An 18,492-nucleotide genomic window follows, 5' to 3' on the forward strand; every position below is an offset into this window, starting at 1 on the left:
TGGTCTGCTGTGAGTAACACCTATCAGAGAGCAAATTTTTTTTATTTTTTTTTTTTTTTTTTTTATTTTACCCCTTTTTTCGCCCCAATTTCGTGGTATCCAAATGTTGTAGTAGCTACTATCTTGTCTCATTGCTACAACTCCCGTACGGGCTCGGGAGAGACGAAGGTTGAAAGTCATGCTTCCTCCGATACACAACCCAGCCAGCCGCACTGCTTCTTAACACAGCGTGCATCCAACCCGGAAGCCAGCCGCACCAATGTGTCGGAGGCTACACCGTGCACCTGGCAACCTTGGTTAGCCCGGCCCGCCACAGGAGTCGCTGGTGCGCGATGAGACAAGGAGATCCCTACTGACCAATCCCTCCCTAACCCGGACGACGGCCAATTGTGCGTCGCCCCACGGACCTCCCGGTCGCGGCCGGTTACGACAGAGCCTGGGCGCGAACCCAGGGACTCTAATGGCACAGCTGGCGCTGCAGTACAGCGCCCTTAACCACTGCGCCACCCGGGAGGCCCAGAGAGCAACATTGACCAGGCCGTGATTCACTGGTCCTGATCTGGAAGAGAGTGTTGAGCTGTCTTCAGTCACTTCCTGTCACACCTCTCCCGACTCACATCAGGAAATAGACCGCAGCTCCCACAATGCAGTGCAAAGACATACATTACGCACGGTTGTCTCACACATCCCCTGTGACTGCCACTATGAGACTCACGTTATGCGAGGGCTTGTATTTAGTACACCTTTATTCAGCGAAAGGAACATTTGAATATTTAAATGAAAAATTATCTTCCGTTTTTTATTTTAAAAAATTAATAGAACAATCAATTCACCAAACGTCATTATTAGATCAGGCTGTCATATTTCATATGGAGAGTTCAGGAGCTGAGGCATGGGGTTGTCAACTAGGTCACTATTGTTAATAGCTGTGCGTGTGTGTGTGTGTTCTGATCTCAGTGGCCTGTTAATTTACATAGGAGAACCACTGCAGCCTAATTTGATGCACAGATGGCCTGCCTATGCCTGCAGGTCACATTGGGTCTCTGTCGCGCCGCACACACACACACACACACACACACACACACACACACAGCTGATGTTATCCTCCTGAGTGTGATCATACAACGCAACGGTTGCATGTAGACATGATGCTGGCAAAGAGAAGCTGAAGCAAAGTGTCCCTCTTGTCCCCATCTCCTCCACTACAAGGTCACCCTGCCCAGATCAGGCAATGACTCCTTTACATCACAGGAAAGCAATATCGGCTCTTCTTCTTCTACTTCTTACTGCAGGGTCCATAGGTATGTTAGTAAATAATCATCATTTATAATATTATATGTTATAAAATATTTAAAATAAACACAGAATTTCTATCCAATTAATGTCCTGTATACAATTCTACTGTGCTGATAATTTAGGATGATGTTTTGAACCCATTCTGGCTGTGTCTGTTAAAAATAAACATGATCTAAAATAACCCCTTGCTAACGGTGGATCATACAGTAAATCAAAAGGCCCGTGCTCAGTTTGACATTACACATCTGTCTGCATTTATAATTTCGAGCGTTGACAAATGGCAGAAGGACGCACAGTCTGCTGGTGATCCATCATCTAAAATTAGTGGAGAGAGAGAGTCCTGGAGGACATGTAAACAGGGCTACCTGAGCAGTGCTCTAGGGTCTCACGCTACCTCTACCCTCTCTCTATCTGCCTCTCTCTACCAGTGGCTCTATCCCCCCTCACACTACCTCTACCCTCTCTCTATCTACCTCTCTCTACCAGTGGCTCTATCCCCCCTCACACTACCTTCTCTCTATCTACCTCTCTCTACCAGTGGCTCTATCCCCCCTCACACTACCTCTACCCTCTCTCTATCTACCTCTCTCTACCAGTGGCTCTATCCCCCTTCACACTACCTCTACCTTCTCTCTATCTACCTCTCTCTACCAGTGGCTCTATCCCCCCTCACACTACCTCTACCTTCTCTCTCTATCTACCTCTCTCTACCAGTGGCTCTATCCCCCCTCACACTACCTCTACCCTCTCTCTATCTACCTCTCTCTACCAGTGGCTCTATCCCCCCTCACACTACCTCTACCTTCTCTCTCTATCTACCTCTCTCTACCAGTGGCTCTATCCCCCCTCACACTACCTCTACCTTCTCTCTCTATCTACCTCTCTCTACCAGTGGCTCTATCCCCCCTCACACTACCTCTACCTTCTCTCTCTATCTACCTCTCTCTACCAGTGGCTCTATCCCCCCTCACACTACCTCTACCCTCTCTCTCTATCTACCTCTCTCTACCAGTGGCTCTATCCCCCCTCACACTACCTCTACCCTCTCTCTATCTACCTCTCTCTACCAGTGGCTCTATCCCCCCTCACACTACCTCTACCTTCTCTCTCTATCTACCTCTCTCTACCAGTGGCTCTATCCCCCCTCACACTACCTCTACCTTCTCTCTCTATCTACCTCTCTCTACCAGTGGCTCTATACCCCCCCCCCCCCTCACACTACCTCTACCTCTCTCTATCTACCTCTCTCTACCAGTGGCTCTATCCCCCCTCACACTACCTCTACCTTCTCTCTCTATCTACCTCTCTCTACCAGTGGCTCTATACCCCCCCCCCCCTCACACTACCTCTACCTTCTCTCTCTATCTACCTCTCTCTACCAGTGGCTCTATCCCCCCTCACACTACCTCTACCCTCTCTCTATCTACCTCTCTCTACCAGTGGCTCTATCCCCCCTCACACTACCTCTACCCTCTCTCTATCTACCTCTCTCTACCAGTGGCTCTATCCCTCCTCACACTACCTCTACCTTCTCTCTATCTACCTCTCTCTACCAGTGGCTCTATCCCTCCTCACACTACCTCTACCCTCTCTCTATCTACCTCTCTCTACCAGTGGCTCTATCCCCCCTCACACTACCTCTACCCTCTCTCTATCTACCTCTCTCTACCAGTGGCTCTATCCCTCCTCACACTACCTCTACCTTCTCTCTATCTACCTCTCTCTACCAGTGGCTCTATCCCTCCTCACACTACCTCTACCTTCTCTCTATCTACCTCTCTCTACCAGTGGCTCTATCCCCCCTCACACTACCTCTACCCTCTCTCTATCTACCTCTCTCTACCAGTGGCTCTATCCCTCCTCACACTACCTCTACCCTCTCTCTATCTACCTCTCTCTACCAGTGGCTCTATACCCCCCCCCCTCACACTACCTCTACCTTCTCTCTCTATCTACCTCTCTCTACCAGTGGCTCTATCCCCCCTCACACTACCTCTACCCTCTCTCTATCTACCTCTCTCTACCAGTGGCTCTATCCCTCCTCACACTACCTCTACCTTCTCTCTATCTACCTCTCTCTACCAGTGGCTCTATCCCTCCTCACACTACCTCTACCTTCTCTCTATCTACCTCTCTCTACCAGTGGCTCTATCCCCCCTCACACTACCTCTACACTACCTCAGTAAACATTACATTCACAGAAGTTCCATAATAATAAATACTTTACAAATGTCATATTATGTACTGTATATATACAGTGTTGTAACGATATGCAAATGGTTCAAGTACAAAAGGGAAAATAAATAAACATAAATATGGGTTGTATTTACAATGGTGTTTGTTCTTCCCTGGTTTCCCTTTTCTTGTGGCAACAGATCACAAATATTGCTGCTGTGATATTTCACCCAGTAGATATGGGAGTTTATTAAAATCGTGTTTGTTTTCTAATTCTTTGTGGATCTGAGTGAAATATGTGTCTCTAATATGGTCATACATTGGGAAGGAGGTTAGGAAGTGCAGCTCAGTTTCCACCTCATTTTGTGGGCAGTGTGCACATAGCCTGTCTTCTCTTGAGAGCCAGGTCTGCCTTCGGCAGACTTTCTCAATAGCAAGGCTATGCTCACTGAGTCTGTACATAGTCAAAGATTTCCTTAATTTTGAGTCAGTGGTCAGGTATTCTGCCACTGTGTACTCTCTGTTTAGGGACACATAGTTTGCTCTGTTTTTTTGTTAATTTCTAGACACATTGGAAATAATTATCTTTTTGTTTTCTCATGATTTGGTTGGGTCTAATTGTATTGCTGTCCTGGGGCTCTGTGTGGTCTCTGTGTTTTTGTGAACAGAGTCCCAGGACCAGCTTGCTTAGGGGACTCTTCTCCAGGTTCATCTCTCTGTAGGTGATGGCTTTGTTATGGTAGATTTGGGAATCGCTTCCTTTTAGGTGGTTGTAGAATTTAACGGCTCTTTTCTGGATTTTGATAATTAGCGGGTATCGGCCTAATTGCTCTGCATGCATTATCTGGTGTTTTACATTGTACGCTGAGGATATTCTTAGAGAATTCTGCATGCAGAGTCTCAATTTGGTGTTTGTCCCATTTTGTGAATTCTTGGTTGGTGAGCAGACCCCAGACATCACAACCATAAAGGGAATGGGTTCTATAACTGATTCAAGTATTTTTAGCCAAATCCTAATTGGTATGTCAAATGTTATGTTCCTTTTGTTTCTTACGTCAGATCATTCACAGCTTTGTGGAAGTTACCTGTGGTGCTGATGTTTAGGCCGAGGTATGTATAGTTTTTTTGTGTGCTGTAGGGCAACGTTGTCTAGATGGAATTTGTATTTGTCGTCCTGGCAACTGGACCTTTTTTGGAACACCATTATTTTTGTCTTCCTGAGATTTACTGTCAGGGCCCAGGTCTGACAGTATCTGTGAAGGTCTAGGTGCTGCTGTAGGCTCTCCTTGGTTGATGACAGAAGTACCAGATCATCAGCAAACAGTAGAGATTTGACTTCAGATTCTAGTAGGGTGATACCCAGTGCTGCAGACTGTTCTAGTGCCCGCGCCAATTCGTTGATATATACACTACCGTTCAAAAGTTTGGGGTCACTTAGAAATGTCTTTATTTTTGAAAGAAAATCACATTTTTTTTGTCCATTTTAAAATAACATCAAATTGATCAGAAATACAGTGCAGACATTGTTAATGTTGTAAATGACAATTGTAGCTGGAAACTGATTTTTTATGGAATATCCACATAGGCGTACAGAGGCCCATTATCAGCAACCATCACTCCTGTGTTCCAATGGCACGTTGTGTTAGCTAATCCAAGTTTATCATTTTAAAAGACTAATTGATCACTAGAAACCCTTTTGCAATTATGTTAGCACAGCTGAAAACTGTTGTACTGATTAAAGAAGCAATACAATTGGCCTTCTTCAGACTGGTTGAGTATCTGGAGCATGAGCATTTGTGGGTTTGATTACAGGCTCAAAATGGACAGAAACAAATAACTTTCTTCTGAAACTCATCAGTCTATTCTTATTCTGAGAAATGAAGGCTATGCCATGCGAGAAATTGACAAGAAACTGAAGATCTCGTACAACGCTGTGTACTACTCCCACCACAGAACAGCGCTCTAACCAGAATAGAAAGAGTAGTGGGAGGCCCTGGTGCACAACTGAGCAAGAAGACAAGTACATTAGAGTGTCTAGTTTGAGAAACAGAATCCTCACAAGTCCTCAACTGGCAGCTTCATTAAATTGTACGAGCAAACACCAGTCTCAACGTCAACAGTGAAGAGGCGACTCCGGGATACTGGCCTTCTAGGCAGAGTTGCCAAGAAAAAGTTCTCTCTCAGACTGGCCAATAAAAAGAAAAGATTAAGATGGGTAAAAGAACACAGACACTGGACAGGGGAACTGTGTCTAGAAGGCCAGCATCTCGGAGTCGCCTCTACACTGTTGACGAGGGTGAGGCTAAAGCTGCATCCCTGTCTCACCCCATGGCCCTGTGAGAAGAAATGTGTGTGTTTTTTGCCAATTTTAATCGCACAATTGTGTTTGTGTATATGGATTTTATAATGTTGTATGTTTTTCCCTCAACACCACTTTCCATCCATTCGAATAGCAGACCCTCATGCCAAATTGAGTCGAATGCTTTTTTGAAGTCAACAAAGCATTAGAAGACTTTGTCTTTGTTTTGGTTTATTTGTTTGTCAATTAGGGTGTGAATACGTGGTCTGTCGTACGATAATTTGGTAAAAAGCCAGTTTGACATTTGTTCAGTACATTGTTTTCACTGAGGAAATGTACGAGTCTTTTTGGGTTGGAGGGTTTTTATTTTGTCCTGTAGTTCATTCAAGGTAATTGGAGAATCCAGTGGGTTCCTGTAATCTTTAATAGTTGATTCTAAGATTTGTATTTGATCATGTTTTTGCTCTTTGTTCTTTGTTATAAAGCCAAAAAGATTGGAGAAGTGGTTTACCCATACATCTCCATTTTGGATAGATAATTCTTCGTGTTGTTGTTTGTTCAGTGTTTTCCAATTTTCCCAGAAGTGGTTAGATTCTATGGATTCTTCAATTACATTGAGCTGATTTCTGACATGCTGTTCCTTCTTTTTCCGTAGTGTATTTCTGTATTGTTTTAGTGATTCACCATATTGAAGGCGTAGACTCTATGTCTATGTTTTTGTTTGGACAGGTTTCTTTCTTAGGGTTTTGCATTCTTCATCAAACCATTTGTAATTGTTGTTCATTTTCTTCAGTTTTCTGTTTGAAATGTTTAGATTTGATAGGGAAGCTGAGAGGTCAAATATATTGTTAACATTTTCTACAGCCAAATTAACACCTTCACTATTACAGTGGAACGTTTTGTCCAGGAAGTTGTCTAAACGGGATTGCATTTGTTGTTGCCTAATTGGTTTTTGGTAGGTTTCCATCAATATAATTTCATAATATTACTCAGTTCCTTTGGCTTTGATGCCTCATGATTGAGTATTGCTCTGTTCAAGTAGACTGTGGTTTTGCTGTGATCTGATAGGGGTGTCAGTGGGCTGACTGTGAACGCTCTGAGAGACTCTGGGTTGAGGTCAGTGATAAGGTAGTCTACCGTACTACTGCCAAGAGATGAGCTATAGGTGTACCTACCATAGGAGTCCCCTCGAAGCCTACCATTGACTATGTACATACTCAGCTTGCGACAGAAGTTGTGACCCGTTTTTGTTGGTTAAGTTGTCATAGTTGTGCCTAGGGGGGCATATGGGGGAGGGAATGCTGTCAACTCCAGGCAGGTGTTTGTCCTCCTGTGTGCTGAGGGTATCAGGTTCGTATCCAGTTCTGGCATTTAGGCTGACACAGACTATCACATGTCCCTGGGCCTGGAAATGATTGATTTCCCCCTCCAGGATGGAGAAGCTGTCTTCATTAAACATGGGGATTCTAGTTGGGGGGTATAGGTAGCACACAGGAGGACATTTTTCTCTGTTAAGATCATTTCCTTTTGAATTTCTAGCCAAATGTAAAATGTTCCTCTTTTGACTCATTTAATAGAGTGAGTTAAGTCTGCTCTATACCAAATGAGCATACCCCCTGAGTCCCTTCCCTGTTTCACACCTGGTAGTTTGGTGGATGAGACTACCAGCTCTCTGCAACCTAGAGGGTAACCAGTGGGTCTGTCTCCTCTCTCTATCTACCTCTCTCTACCAGTGGCTCTACCCCCCCTCTACCTCTACCTTCTCTCTCTACCTACCTCTCTCTACCAGTGGCTCTCTCCCCCACACTACCTCTACCTCTGTTATATCTCTCTCTTTCTCTCAGTCGTTTTCACTGACTCCAACCCCTGTCTTTACCTCTGTCTTCACCCCCAGCTTCTCTCCTGCGTACCAATTTACCTCTCTCCTTGACTCCTCTGTCTGTCTGTCTGTCTGTCTGTCTGTCTGTCTGTCTGTCTGTCTGTCTCTGTCTCTGTCTCTGTCTCTGTCTCTGTCTCTCCTTTACCCTGCACCACTGCTGTATGTGTGTGAAGATAACATCTTACCTATGACTGTCTGTCTGTCTGTCTCTCTCTCTCCCCTTTACCCTGCACCAACTGCTGTATGTGTGTGAAGATAACATCTTACCTATGACTGTCTGTCTGTCTGTCTGTCTGTCTGTCTGTCTGTCTGTCTGTCTGTCTGTCTGTCTCTCTCTCTCTCCCCTTTACCCTGCACCACTGCTGTATGTGTGTGAAGATAACATCTTACCTATGTCTGTCTGTCTGTCTGTCTGTCTGTCTGTCTGTCTGTCTGTCTGTCTGTCTGTCTGTCTGTCTGTCTGTCTGTCTGTCTGTCTGTCTGTCTGTCTGTCTGTCTGTCTGTCTGTCTCTCTCTCTCTCCCCTTTACCCTGCACCACTGCTGTATGTGTGTGAAGATAACATCTTACCTATGTCTGTCTGTCTCTCTGTCTGTCTGTCTGTCTGTCTGTCTGTCTCTCTCTCTCTCTCTCTCCCCTTTACCCTGCACCACTGCTGTATGTGTGTGAAGATAACATCTTACCTATGACTGTCGTGGCGATAGCATCACAGCTTACATACACCCCCACGTATCTACAAACATGCTGTCTGCCGGCTTGAACCTGAACCTGAGCACCACAGTACAACACAGCAACCATAGTACAGTAGAGAGACACTCTGCTCAGCTCAGCTCAAGGGGGGGGGGGTAAACTGTCAAATAGAACAGCAACAGTAGTGTGTGTGTCTAACTGGTAGAAGTATAGGACGTCCCTGGTGGGCTTTTTGTCAGGGCTCTGTCGCCTTCGCTGAAGGTGGCAACACCAAGCGAGAGCCTGGGACTACAAAGAGGTGATTGTAGTCGCGTGTTGGAAGGTGAGAATGAGATTTCAAAATGGATGCAATGAGAGAGGAAGGGGGTAAAGAGGGAGAGGAGGAAGAGGGAGAGAGTAGAGGGCCTAAGAGCATGTTCTGTGTTCTGTGGTCTGTTGTTTATATAGGTGACAGAATCAGCCAGCAGATCTGCAGAGCTTCATGCTTTCATGGTCGTGGCAAATACCCCTCTCTCTCTCTCTCTCTCTGTCTCTCCCTGTCTATCTCTCTCTCTCTCTGTCTCTCCCTGTCTATCTCTCTCTCTCTATTTGTATGTCTCTCTCTCTCTCTATATATATATATATGTCTCTCTCTCTCTGTGTCTCTTTCTCTCTTGCTCTCTCTCTGCATGTCTCTCTCTCTCTATTTGTATGTCTCTCTCTCTCTCTCTCTATATATATATATATATATCTCTTGCTCTCTCTCTCTCTGTATGTCTCTCGCTCTCTCTCTCTCTGTATGTCTCTCTCTCTCTTGCTCTCTCTCTGCATGTCTCTCTCTCTCTCTATTTGTATGTCTCTCTCTCGCTATATATATATATATATGTCTGTCTCTCTCTCAATTCAATTCAATTTCAATTAAATTCAAGGGCTTTATTGGCATGGGAAACATGTGTTAACATTGCCAAAGCAAGAGAGGTAGACAACATACAAAGTGAATATATAAAGTGAAAAACAACAAAAATTAACAGTAAACATTACACATACAGAGGTTTCAAAACAGTAAAGACATTACAAATGTCATATTATATATATATACAGTGTTTTAACAATGTACAAATGGTTAAAGGACACAAGATAAAATAAATAAGCATAAATATGGGTTGTATTTACAATGGTGTCTCTCTCTCTCTCTCTCTCTCTCTGTATCTCCCTCTCTCTCTCTCTCTGTATGGCTCTCACTCTCTGTATGTCTCTCTCTCTCTCGTTCTCTCTCTCTTGCTTTCTCTCTCTCTGCATGTCTCTCTCTCTCTCGTTCTCTCTCTCGCTCTCTTTATGTCTCTCTCTCTCTTGCTCTCTCTCTGCATGTCTCTCTCTATTTGTATGTCTCTCTCTCTATATATATATATGTCTCTCTCTCTCTCTCTCTCTCTGTATGTCTCTCGCTCTCACTCTCTGTATGTCTCTCTCTCTGCATGTCTCTCTCTCTCTCATTCTCTCTCTCGCTCTCTGTATGTCTCTCTCTCTCTTTCTCTCTCTCTGTCTCTCCCTCTCTCTCTGTCTCTCTCTATTTCTCTCTCTCACTTCCATCATCTCCAGTTCTCTGTTGAATATTAATAGCACCTACTTTTCTGCTCGGTCTCTGTCCCACACATGCAGATTTATCAAAACGACTGCTGCTCGCCGCTCTGTTTATGTGTGTGTGAGAGCGCGTACGTGCGTATGTAAGATGACACATTCAGGGAGGGCTCTGCCAGGTGTGTGGTGGTTGTAGCAATCAGGGAGAACAGAAAAGCACTGACTCCACAGCAATGCAGACAGTTCTATACCCCAGAGCTCTGTTCTACACTTCCACAGAACAAATCTCACTATTTATAATATTTTCTCTCTCGCTCCCACAGCGGCGGAGGCTGATCATGTGGACGGCGGACTGTCCATGTCTGACTCCCTCACCCTCCCTCACCCTCACCCCCTGTTGTCCCACCCGGCCCTGCTGGACCCCAGCCTATCAAACAGCCTGGCCATGGGTCTGGTTGACCACGACCTGCTCACCTGTGGCCAGTGTCAGATGAACTTTCCCCTGGGAGACATCCTGCTCTTCATCGAGCACAAGAAGAAGCAGTGCCAGGCCCTACTGCAAGGCCACGGCTGCTACGACAAGATGGCCGCTGACCGCAGCAGCCCCTCCCCGCCCCACCAGCAGCAGCAGAACCAGGGTCGGCACGGCCACTGTCAGCTGAGGAAAGTGGTGGAACCGGTGGAAATCGGAATCCAGGTGACACCAGAGGACGAGAGGCTGATGGTGACGCCGACCAAAGGAATTTGCCCCAAGCAGGAGAGTGTCCTGGCTGGTAGGTTACACATACACAGTACACACACACACACACACACACACACACACACACACAAACCTGCACTGTCTCTCTAAAAACACAGACCTGCACTGTCTCTCTCACTTGCACTTAATCATCATACACACAGACCTGTGCTGTCTGTCTGTCTGTCTGTCTGTCTGTCTGTCTGTCTGTCACACAGCTCTCCAGAACTGATGACCATTCTCTCTCCTCTCATTTACCTCTGTAGCAGTCAGACAGGGCCTTCCTGTTGAGATTGTGCTAGTGCTCACACCCAAATTAGAGAGCGAGAGAAGTGAGAGAAGGAGAGAGAAGGAGAGAGAGGGAGAGCTGTTTTTTCCTTCAGCGGATTTCATTAGGGCGGGTGCCGTGAGGAGAGGAGAGAGGAGAAACAGCACATTACCCACTCAAGTCCCTAAAACCCCTCAAGGACTCGGCTAGTTGAAACAAATTGTACACCCCTACTCTCATGGACAAATCCAGCCTAAGCCATCTGCTTAAAAGGTGAAAAGCTCATTAAGATTCAAATAGGCACAAAGAAAGAGGAAAAACTGAGCAGGATTAAAATAGGTAGTTTCCTATTCAGTGAGGTAAGAGGCATTTTACTTTAGAGCAGCGGGAGGCATGGGGAGAGAGAGCTCCTTTCCGCCAGACTTATCTTTCACAACAGTCCTCCACAAAGAAACCCAGAGGGAACACAGGGGAAATGGGTCTCATCATTTTTTTTAATTCTGGGATGGACAAAGTTACCGCGGGGAAACCAACGCAGGGGAGCGGTTTATAACACCGACTCGGTCTTAATCATAACAGCTTTTCTTTTGATTTTCTTGTTCTCTTCTCTCTTTCTTCTTTCTGTCATCCGTCTCCTTTTCCTTCTTTCTGCAATCGTTATTTGTGAAGGTAACCCGCAGGGGCAAAGATGATTTATTCCTTGCCACCACTGCTACGATATCTCTCGTATTTAGATGTCCCTTAATAATCAGGACGTGTCTCCACACTGATTCCTGATTCAGGCTGGTAGTCATTACAGACAGAGAACAGATGTGGAGGTTATCTGAATATGTTCATATTGCCCTCGAATGCGGTATTTTATATAAAACAGAGGATTGATGGCTACTTTGTAGTATTTTAGAACTGAACAGTACTATTCTGCACCGAGTCATGCACTCCCAAGTCTGCAAATCCATGCAATAGGACTCTGGTTCTATTTTGTGGGTTTTTCTTCTGAACTGGGGCCATGATTAAGAGGGACGGCCGGGGGCATTCGTATTGTGCTGCTAGAGGTGAAATTCTTGGACTGGCGCAAGACGGACGAAAGCGAAAGCATTTGCCAAGAATGTTTGCATTAATCAAAAACCACTCCAGTGTGTGTGGGCTCTGCGATTTGGCCGGTGCTGTAAAACACTAGTGTTTAGGGGAACTGTGTGACTCCTCTCAACACCTCTCAGAAGGTCCCTTCCTTTCTGCCTTAGAATGCACTCCACTGCAGCTCCCTGCATGTGCAGTTTAACAGTTCTATTTTTATAGCGCTAGCTACATAAACACCAAATAGCTATTTGATATGGTCATTTGAGGCATGTTCAAAATGTGTCTTACATTTAAGCTTCATCTTATTTTTTTAAATGTTGTGCTCTTATTCTCCAAAGAGGGAGAGGTAATAGACTGTAAATAGACCACGACTTAATGACACCTCACAGCTGCGTGGAGCCTGCCTTGAGAAGTGTACATGTGCACTAATTGATTGGTATTGTTAATTTGAGGTCGCGTTAAGGGAATTTAGTATTCATATTTGATAGTCCGCAGAGCATCTTCAGATGGTCTATCCAAATAAATATGTTACCACATATTATCAACAACCATCTTACTGCATAGTCTTTTTGTGAAATCAGCTCTACATTTAAAAATAAATTATGCTTGTGAAAAATCAAATTGCACAATATTTGTTTTAATAACAGAACTTGGAAATTATTTTCAGATTAAAAAGGAAAAACATATCAGAGGTTAAATTTGATGTGCGAAGCACCAATAGCAAATTAAACCACACCAGTAGCATTTAATGTTACTAAAGTTCTTCTCACAGTCTTATACAATTTACACATTAAATATATCCAAGAAGATGAACTTAATAAGTTATTTTTTTGCCAGCGTTTAATTTAGAGAATAATCAAGGAAGATTAAAGTAAGGACAGGTGAAATGTGCCTTTGTAAATATTATTACAGTTTTTATAGGAGTACATTTTACACCTTAAATTAGTGTGAGAGAGCGGGAGATAAAGAGAGAGAGATGGAGAGGGAGTGAAAGACAGGGCAAGAGCGAGAGAGAATGGGGTGTGAGAGATAGAAAGCAGGGCGAGGAACAGAGGCGCCGTCCTCAGAAAGAGATTAAGAAGCTTGAATGTCAGTTTGTGCGTGGGACTAAACACTGCAGCCGACCACCATTCATAATTGCCTCCCAGCAGGGTAAAGTATTATTTTAGGCTAAACCTTTCCTCTTCCATTTGTTCTCAACATGAAATGGAAAAGGGGAAAAGAAGACAGACACACACACAAACACACTGCTTTAAAAAAATACAAGTGGTATCTTTTCTCTCTAAGTAGTGATAATTTGGCATTAATTGTTAGTTTTTTCCCTCTTTAAATATATTCATCTGGCAGCTTCTGAGGGAGGGAAGGAGGGAGGGATAGCTTCCACAGTAATAGTAGCAGCTGATTGTGAACAGAACAACATTATCAGTCTCTGTGCTCTGAGGGCCTCTGTCTCAGCCTCTCTCTGTTCTGATAAGTCTTCACGTCCAAACAGCAGTTTGATGTGTGTCTGGGTGAGAGAGGGGATACTCCCTAGCAGACATAGATGTGTTGTTTTGACAGGCTGCACACTCTCTTGCTTCACCCAGCCATCAGACACCATCTCATCACCACACTACACACCTGCCCTGCGACTGACAGCTCTCACACAGGAAGGGGAGGGACCAGGACTTAGTGATCACTCCCTGCCATCTGGAGTGTGTTTTCAGTACAGCAGGCGACCTGGCTGAAATAGTCTGTTTTGTTATTTAGTATGTCTGTGGAGGAAACACAACACAGAGCATATGTGAAAGCAGAACACAGTGGTGTACACAACAACCCAGCCCCTACTCCGTTCAGGATGTTGATCAAAAAAATGCTTTGATATCCAAAATCCTTATCAAGGGGGAAAGAAAGAAAAGAACAGAAAAACGCTCCTCAGCTTAGAGAAATGTCCACACCTGCATCACCTCGTATTCCATTCCCTTTTACAGTAGTCATTCTCTTCCTCCCCTGACCTGGCCTGCTGTAAGGAAAGTCAATGTTATATATGAGTATATAGGGCAGCCATTGAAGTGGAACCACTCCTGGGTTGAATTGAATAGTTTTTCTACTCTCCAGTATCAGCAGGACACGGAGCCTTGCTCAGCGACTGCCTTATATTGCCACTTAGCCGTCTTAAGATTCAGCGCGATTTAATTATGTTTAATAGACCCTAATTTAAAAAAAATATGACATTGCCACTATAGCCCGGGGCTAGGAGCGCCAGCGCTGTGGGCAAGAGAGAGGGAGAGAGGGAGAGAGGGAGAGGGAGAGAGGGAGAAAGAGAGCGAGAGAGAGAGAGAGAGGGAGAGAGGTAGAGAGGGAGAGAGAGGGAGAGAGGTAGAGAGGGAGAGAGAGGGAGAGAGAGAGAGAGGGAGAGAGAGCGAGGGAGAGAGGGAGAAAGAGAGCGAGAGAGAGAGAGAGCGAGGGAGAGAGGTAGAGAGGGAGAGAGAGGGAGAGGGAGAGAGAGGGAGAGGGAGAGAGAGAGAGAGAGGGAGAGGGAGAGAGGTAGAGAGGTAGAGAGGTAGAGAGGGAGAGAGGGAGAGAGGGAGAGAGGGAGAGAGAGAGGTAGAGAGGTAGAGAGGGAGAGAGGGAGAGAGGGAGAGAGAGAGGGAGAGAGAGAGGGAGAGAGAGAGGGAGAGAGAGGGAGAGGGAGAGAGTAAGAGAGAGAAGACACCGTGTGAGACTGAGGTTGTGTCTCAGAGGGTACCCTATATACAGTAGTGTACAACTTTTGACCAGATCCCAGGGTGCCATTTGGGACGCAGATATACCCCACAGAGCCACCTACCCTGTGGCTCGACCAGGTTAACATCCATAGATACAGAGCCTTTCGCCTGGGGAAAACTTGTGGAAATAAGCCCTGACCGTCAGATTGCACTCAGATAGTCAATTGTATGTTATTAAGCTATCAAAATGTAAGAAAAGGGAAGGGAGGGAGGGCGAGAGAAACTATCCGCCACCGCCGTCTCCACTTCCACCCCTTAATGTAGTTGGCTAGTTTGAGTGGGTGAGTGAGTGAGTTGCTGAGAGATAGGGAGCGTTTAAGTCCTTCCTGTCCTCTCGTTATTTTATTGCAGATTGATTGGAGGTCTTGGGAGAGAGTGATGAGCGGAGATTGGAGCAGTGCTATTTCTCACTTCTTCTGACGTAAGGACAATCAGTGGGCGTTTCATTGGATGAGGCAACAAAATGACCCCATCTCATTACCAATCAGAGTTATGCATGTGTGCTATGCATTTATACTATTTCATATGACGCCTTTGAAAAGGCTTATATGGTGGTAATAGTCTTCAGAATAGTCCCATAAGGCTATGTTAATAAGCTGGTTCAAAGCACTGTGACTTAGCCACCAACTTTGTGAATGTATGAGTGTTGATGGGAGAGTTGAGGAGGAAGATGGTAGTTGTGAGATCTGTGAAGAGGTGTCATAGATCTGAGACATTCAGGTGACAAAATCCCTTTACCCATACTCCCCTGGCTGTTGCCCAAACATACACTACCTCTCCCTCTTGGCCCACCATACACTACCTCTCCCCCTGGCCCCACCATACACTACCTCTCCCCCTTGGCCCACCATACATTACCTCTCCCCCTTGGCCCCACCATACACTACCTCTCCCCCTGGCCCCACCATACACTACCTCTCCCCCTGGCCCCACCATACACTACCTCTCCCCCTTGGCCCCACCATACATTACCTCTCCCCCTTGGCCCCACCATACACTACCTCTCCCCCTTGGCCCACCATACATTACCTCTCCCCCTTGGCCCCACCATACACTACCTCTCCCCCTTGGCCCACCATACACTACCTTTCCTCCTTGGCCCCACCATACACTACCTCTCCTCCTGGCCCCACCATACACTACCTCTCCTCCTGGCCCCACCATACACTACCTCTCCTCCTGGCCCAATATACACTACCTCTCCCCCTTGGCCCACCATACACTACCTCTCCTCCTGGCCCCACCATACACTACCTCTCCCCCTTGGCACCACCATACACTACCTCTCCCCCTTGGCCCCACCATACACTACCTCTCCCCCTTGGCCCACCATACACTACCTCTCCTCCTGGCCCCACCATACACTACCTCTCCCCCTTGGCACCACCATACACTACCTCTCCCCCTTGGCCCCACCATACACTACCTCTCCCCCTTGGCCCCACCATACACTACCTCTCCCCCTTGGCCCCACCATACACTACCTCTCCCCCCTGGCCCCACCATACACTACCTATCCCCCTTGGCCCCACCATACACTACCTCTCCTCCTGGCCCCACCATACACTACCTCTCCCCCTGGCCCCACCATACACTACCTCTCCCCCTGGCCCAATATACACTACCTCTCCTCCTGGCCCCACAATACACTACCTCTCCCCCTGGCCCCACCATACACTACCTCTCCCCCTGGCCCAATATACACTACCTCTCCTCCTGGCCCCACACTACACTACCTCTCCCCCTGGCCCCACCATACACTACCTCTCCCCCTGGCCTAATATACACTACCTCTCCTTGGACATACACACACACACACACACACACACACACACACACACACACACACACACACACACACACACACACACACACACACACACACATACTCACTCACTCACTCACTCACTCACTCACTCACTCACTCACTCACTCACTCACTCACTCACTCACTCACTCACTCACTCACTCACTCACTCACTCACTCACTCACTCACTCACTCACTCACTCACTCACTCACTCACTCACTCACTCACTCACTCACTCACTCACTCAATACATAAATAAATACATAATTCCAGAAGATAACAGGCAGTAGAACATTAAAAACATGTTTCCAAAACAGTCACATATGTTTTTAGTGTGCACGAAGGCAGGTATAACTGTAGACTGTAGGTATAACTGTAGCTGTGGTCTGTAGGTGTAGCTGTAGACTGTAGGTATAACTGTAGCTGTAGACTGTAGGTATAACTGTAGCTGTAGACTGTAGGTATAACTGTAGCTGTAGACTGTAGCTATAACTGTAGCTGTGGTCTGTAGGTGTAGCTGTAGACTGTAGGTATAACTGTAGCTGTAGACTGTAGGTATAACTGTAGCTGTAGACTGTAGGTATAACTGTAGCTGTAGACTGTAGGTATAACTGTAGCTGTAGACTGTAGGTATAACTGTAGACTGTAGGTATAACTGTAGCTGTAGACTGTAGGTATAACTGTAGCTGTAGACTGTAGGTATAACTGTAGACTGTAGGTATAACTGTAGCTGTAGACTGTAGGTATAACTGTAGCTGTAGACTGTAGGTATAACTGTAGCTGTAGACTGTAGGTATAACTGTAGCTGTAGACTGTAGGTATAACTGTAGCTGTAGACTGTAGCTATAACTGTAGCTGTGGTCTGTAGGTGTAGCTGTAGACTGTAGGTATAACTGTAGCTGTGGTCTGTAGGTATAACTGTAGCTGTAGACTGTAGGTATAACTGTAGCTGTAGACTGTAGGTATAACTGTAGCTGTAGACTGTAGGTATAACTGTAGCTGTAGACTGTAGCTATAACTGTAGCTGTGGTCTGTAGCTATAACTGTAGCTGTGGTCTGTAGGTATAACTGTAGCTGTATCTGTGGCTGTAAGTGTTGCTGTAACTGTGGCTGTAACTGTAACTGTAGCTGTTTCTGTGGCTGTATTTGTAACTATGGTTGTGCCTGGATCGATGTGTGGGAGTCGATGTGCGTTTGACTTGATGTGCTGCTCTGGAGCCATTACCAGGGCTGGCTCTCTTGTTGCTCTGTTGTTTCAATAAAGCCATGAGTGTCTGGAACCGAGCGACCCCTTTTGGAAGTGGTAATTGCCCACTTTTGTCTCGTTCCGTTCCCGCTCTCTTCTGCGAACCGTTCACACACACTACATCCTCTCTCTCTCTCTCTCTCTCTCTCTCTCTCTCTCTCTCTCTCTCTCTCTCTCTCTCTCTCTCTCTCTCTCTCTCTCTCTCAATTTAAGGGACTTTATTGGCATGGGAAACACATGTTTACATTGCCAAAGCAAGTGAAATAAATAATAAACAAAAGTGAAATAAACAATAAAACATTAACAGTAAACATACCACTCACAAAAGTTCAAAAATTATTCTCCCTCTCTCCCTCCCTCTTTCCTCCCTTGTGTTGTAGTACTGTTGGTGAAGGGTTTTGTTCACATGCCTTTCAAATAAAGTGTCAGTGTGTGAGATGCATATTTAATCAGCTGCTGGGGTTGCCAATGAGAGAGCAGCAGAGAACTGAGTAGAGACTTACTCCTGCAGCGATTAGCTAACCTGGGTTGTACTGAGTAGAGACTTTCTCCTGCAGCGATTAGCTAGCCTGGGTTGTACTGAGTAGAGACTTTCTCCTGCAGCGATTAGCTAGCCTTTGTTGTACTGAGTAGAGACTTTCTCCTGCAGCTATTTGCTAGCCTGGGTTGTACTGAGTAGAGACTTGCTCCTGCAGCGATTAGCTAGCCTGG

At 45.8% G+C, this 18,492-nt stretch overlaps 1 protein-coding gene across 3 annotated transcripts in view; it reads left to right on the plus strand.

Moving 5' to 3' along the window:
- LOC110510947 (B-cell lymphoma/leukemia 11B-like) overlaps positions 1-18,492 on the plus strand; it is a 114,402-nt gene that overhangs the window by 27,082 nt on the left and 68,828 nt on the right. For all 3 annotated transcript variants that reach the window (XM_036962224.1, XM_036962225.1, XM_036962227.1), the window contains exon 2: positions 10,219-10,668. In XM_036962224.1, coding sequence (XP_036818119.1) covers positions 10,219-10,668 — 450 coding nt within the window. The remainder of the gene's footprint in view (positions 1-10,218; positions 10,669-18,492) is intronic.

The sequence above is a fragment of the Oncorhynchus mykiss genome, chromosome 25, assembly GCF_013265735.2.
Source record: "Oncorhynchus mykiss isolate Arlee chromosome 25, USDA_OmykA_1.1, whole genome shotgun sequence".
Lineage (NCBI taxonomy): Eukaryota > Metazoa > Chordata > Actinopteri > Salmoniformes > Salmonidae > Oncorhynchus > Oncorhynchus mykiss.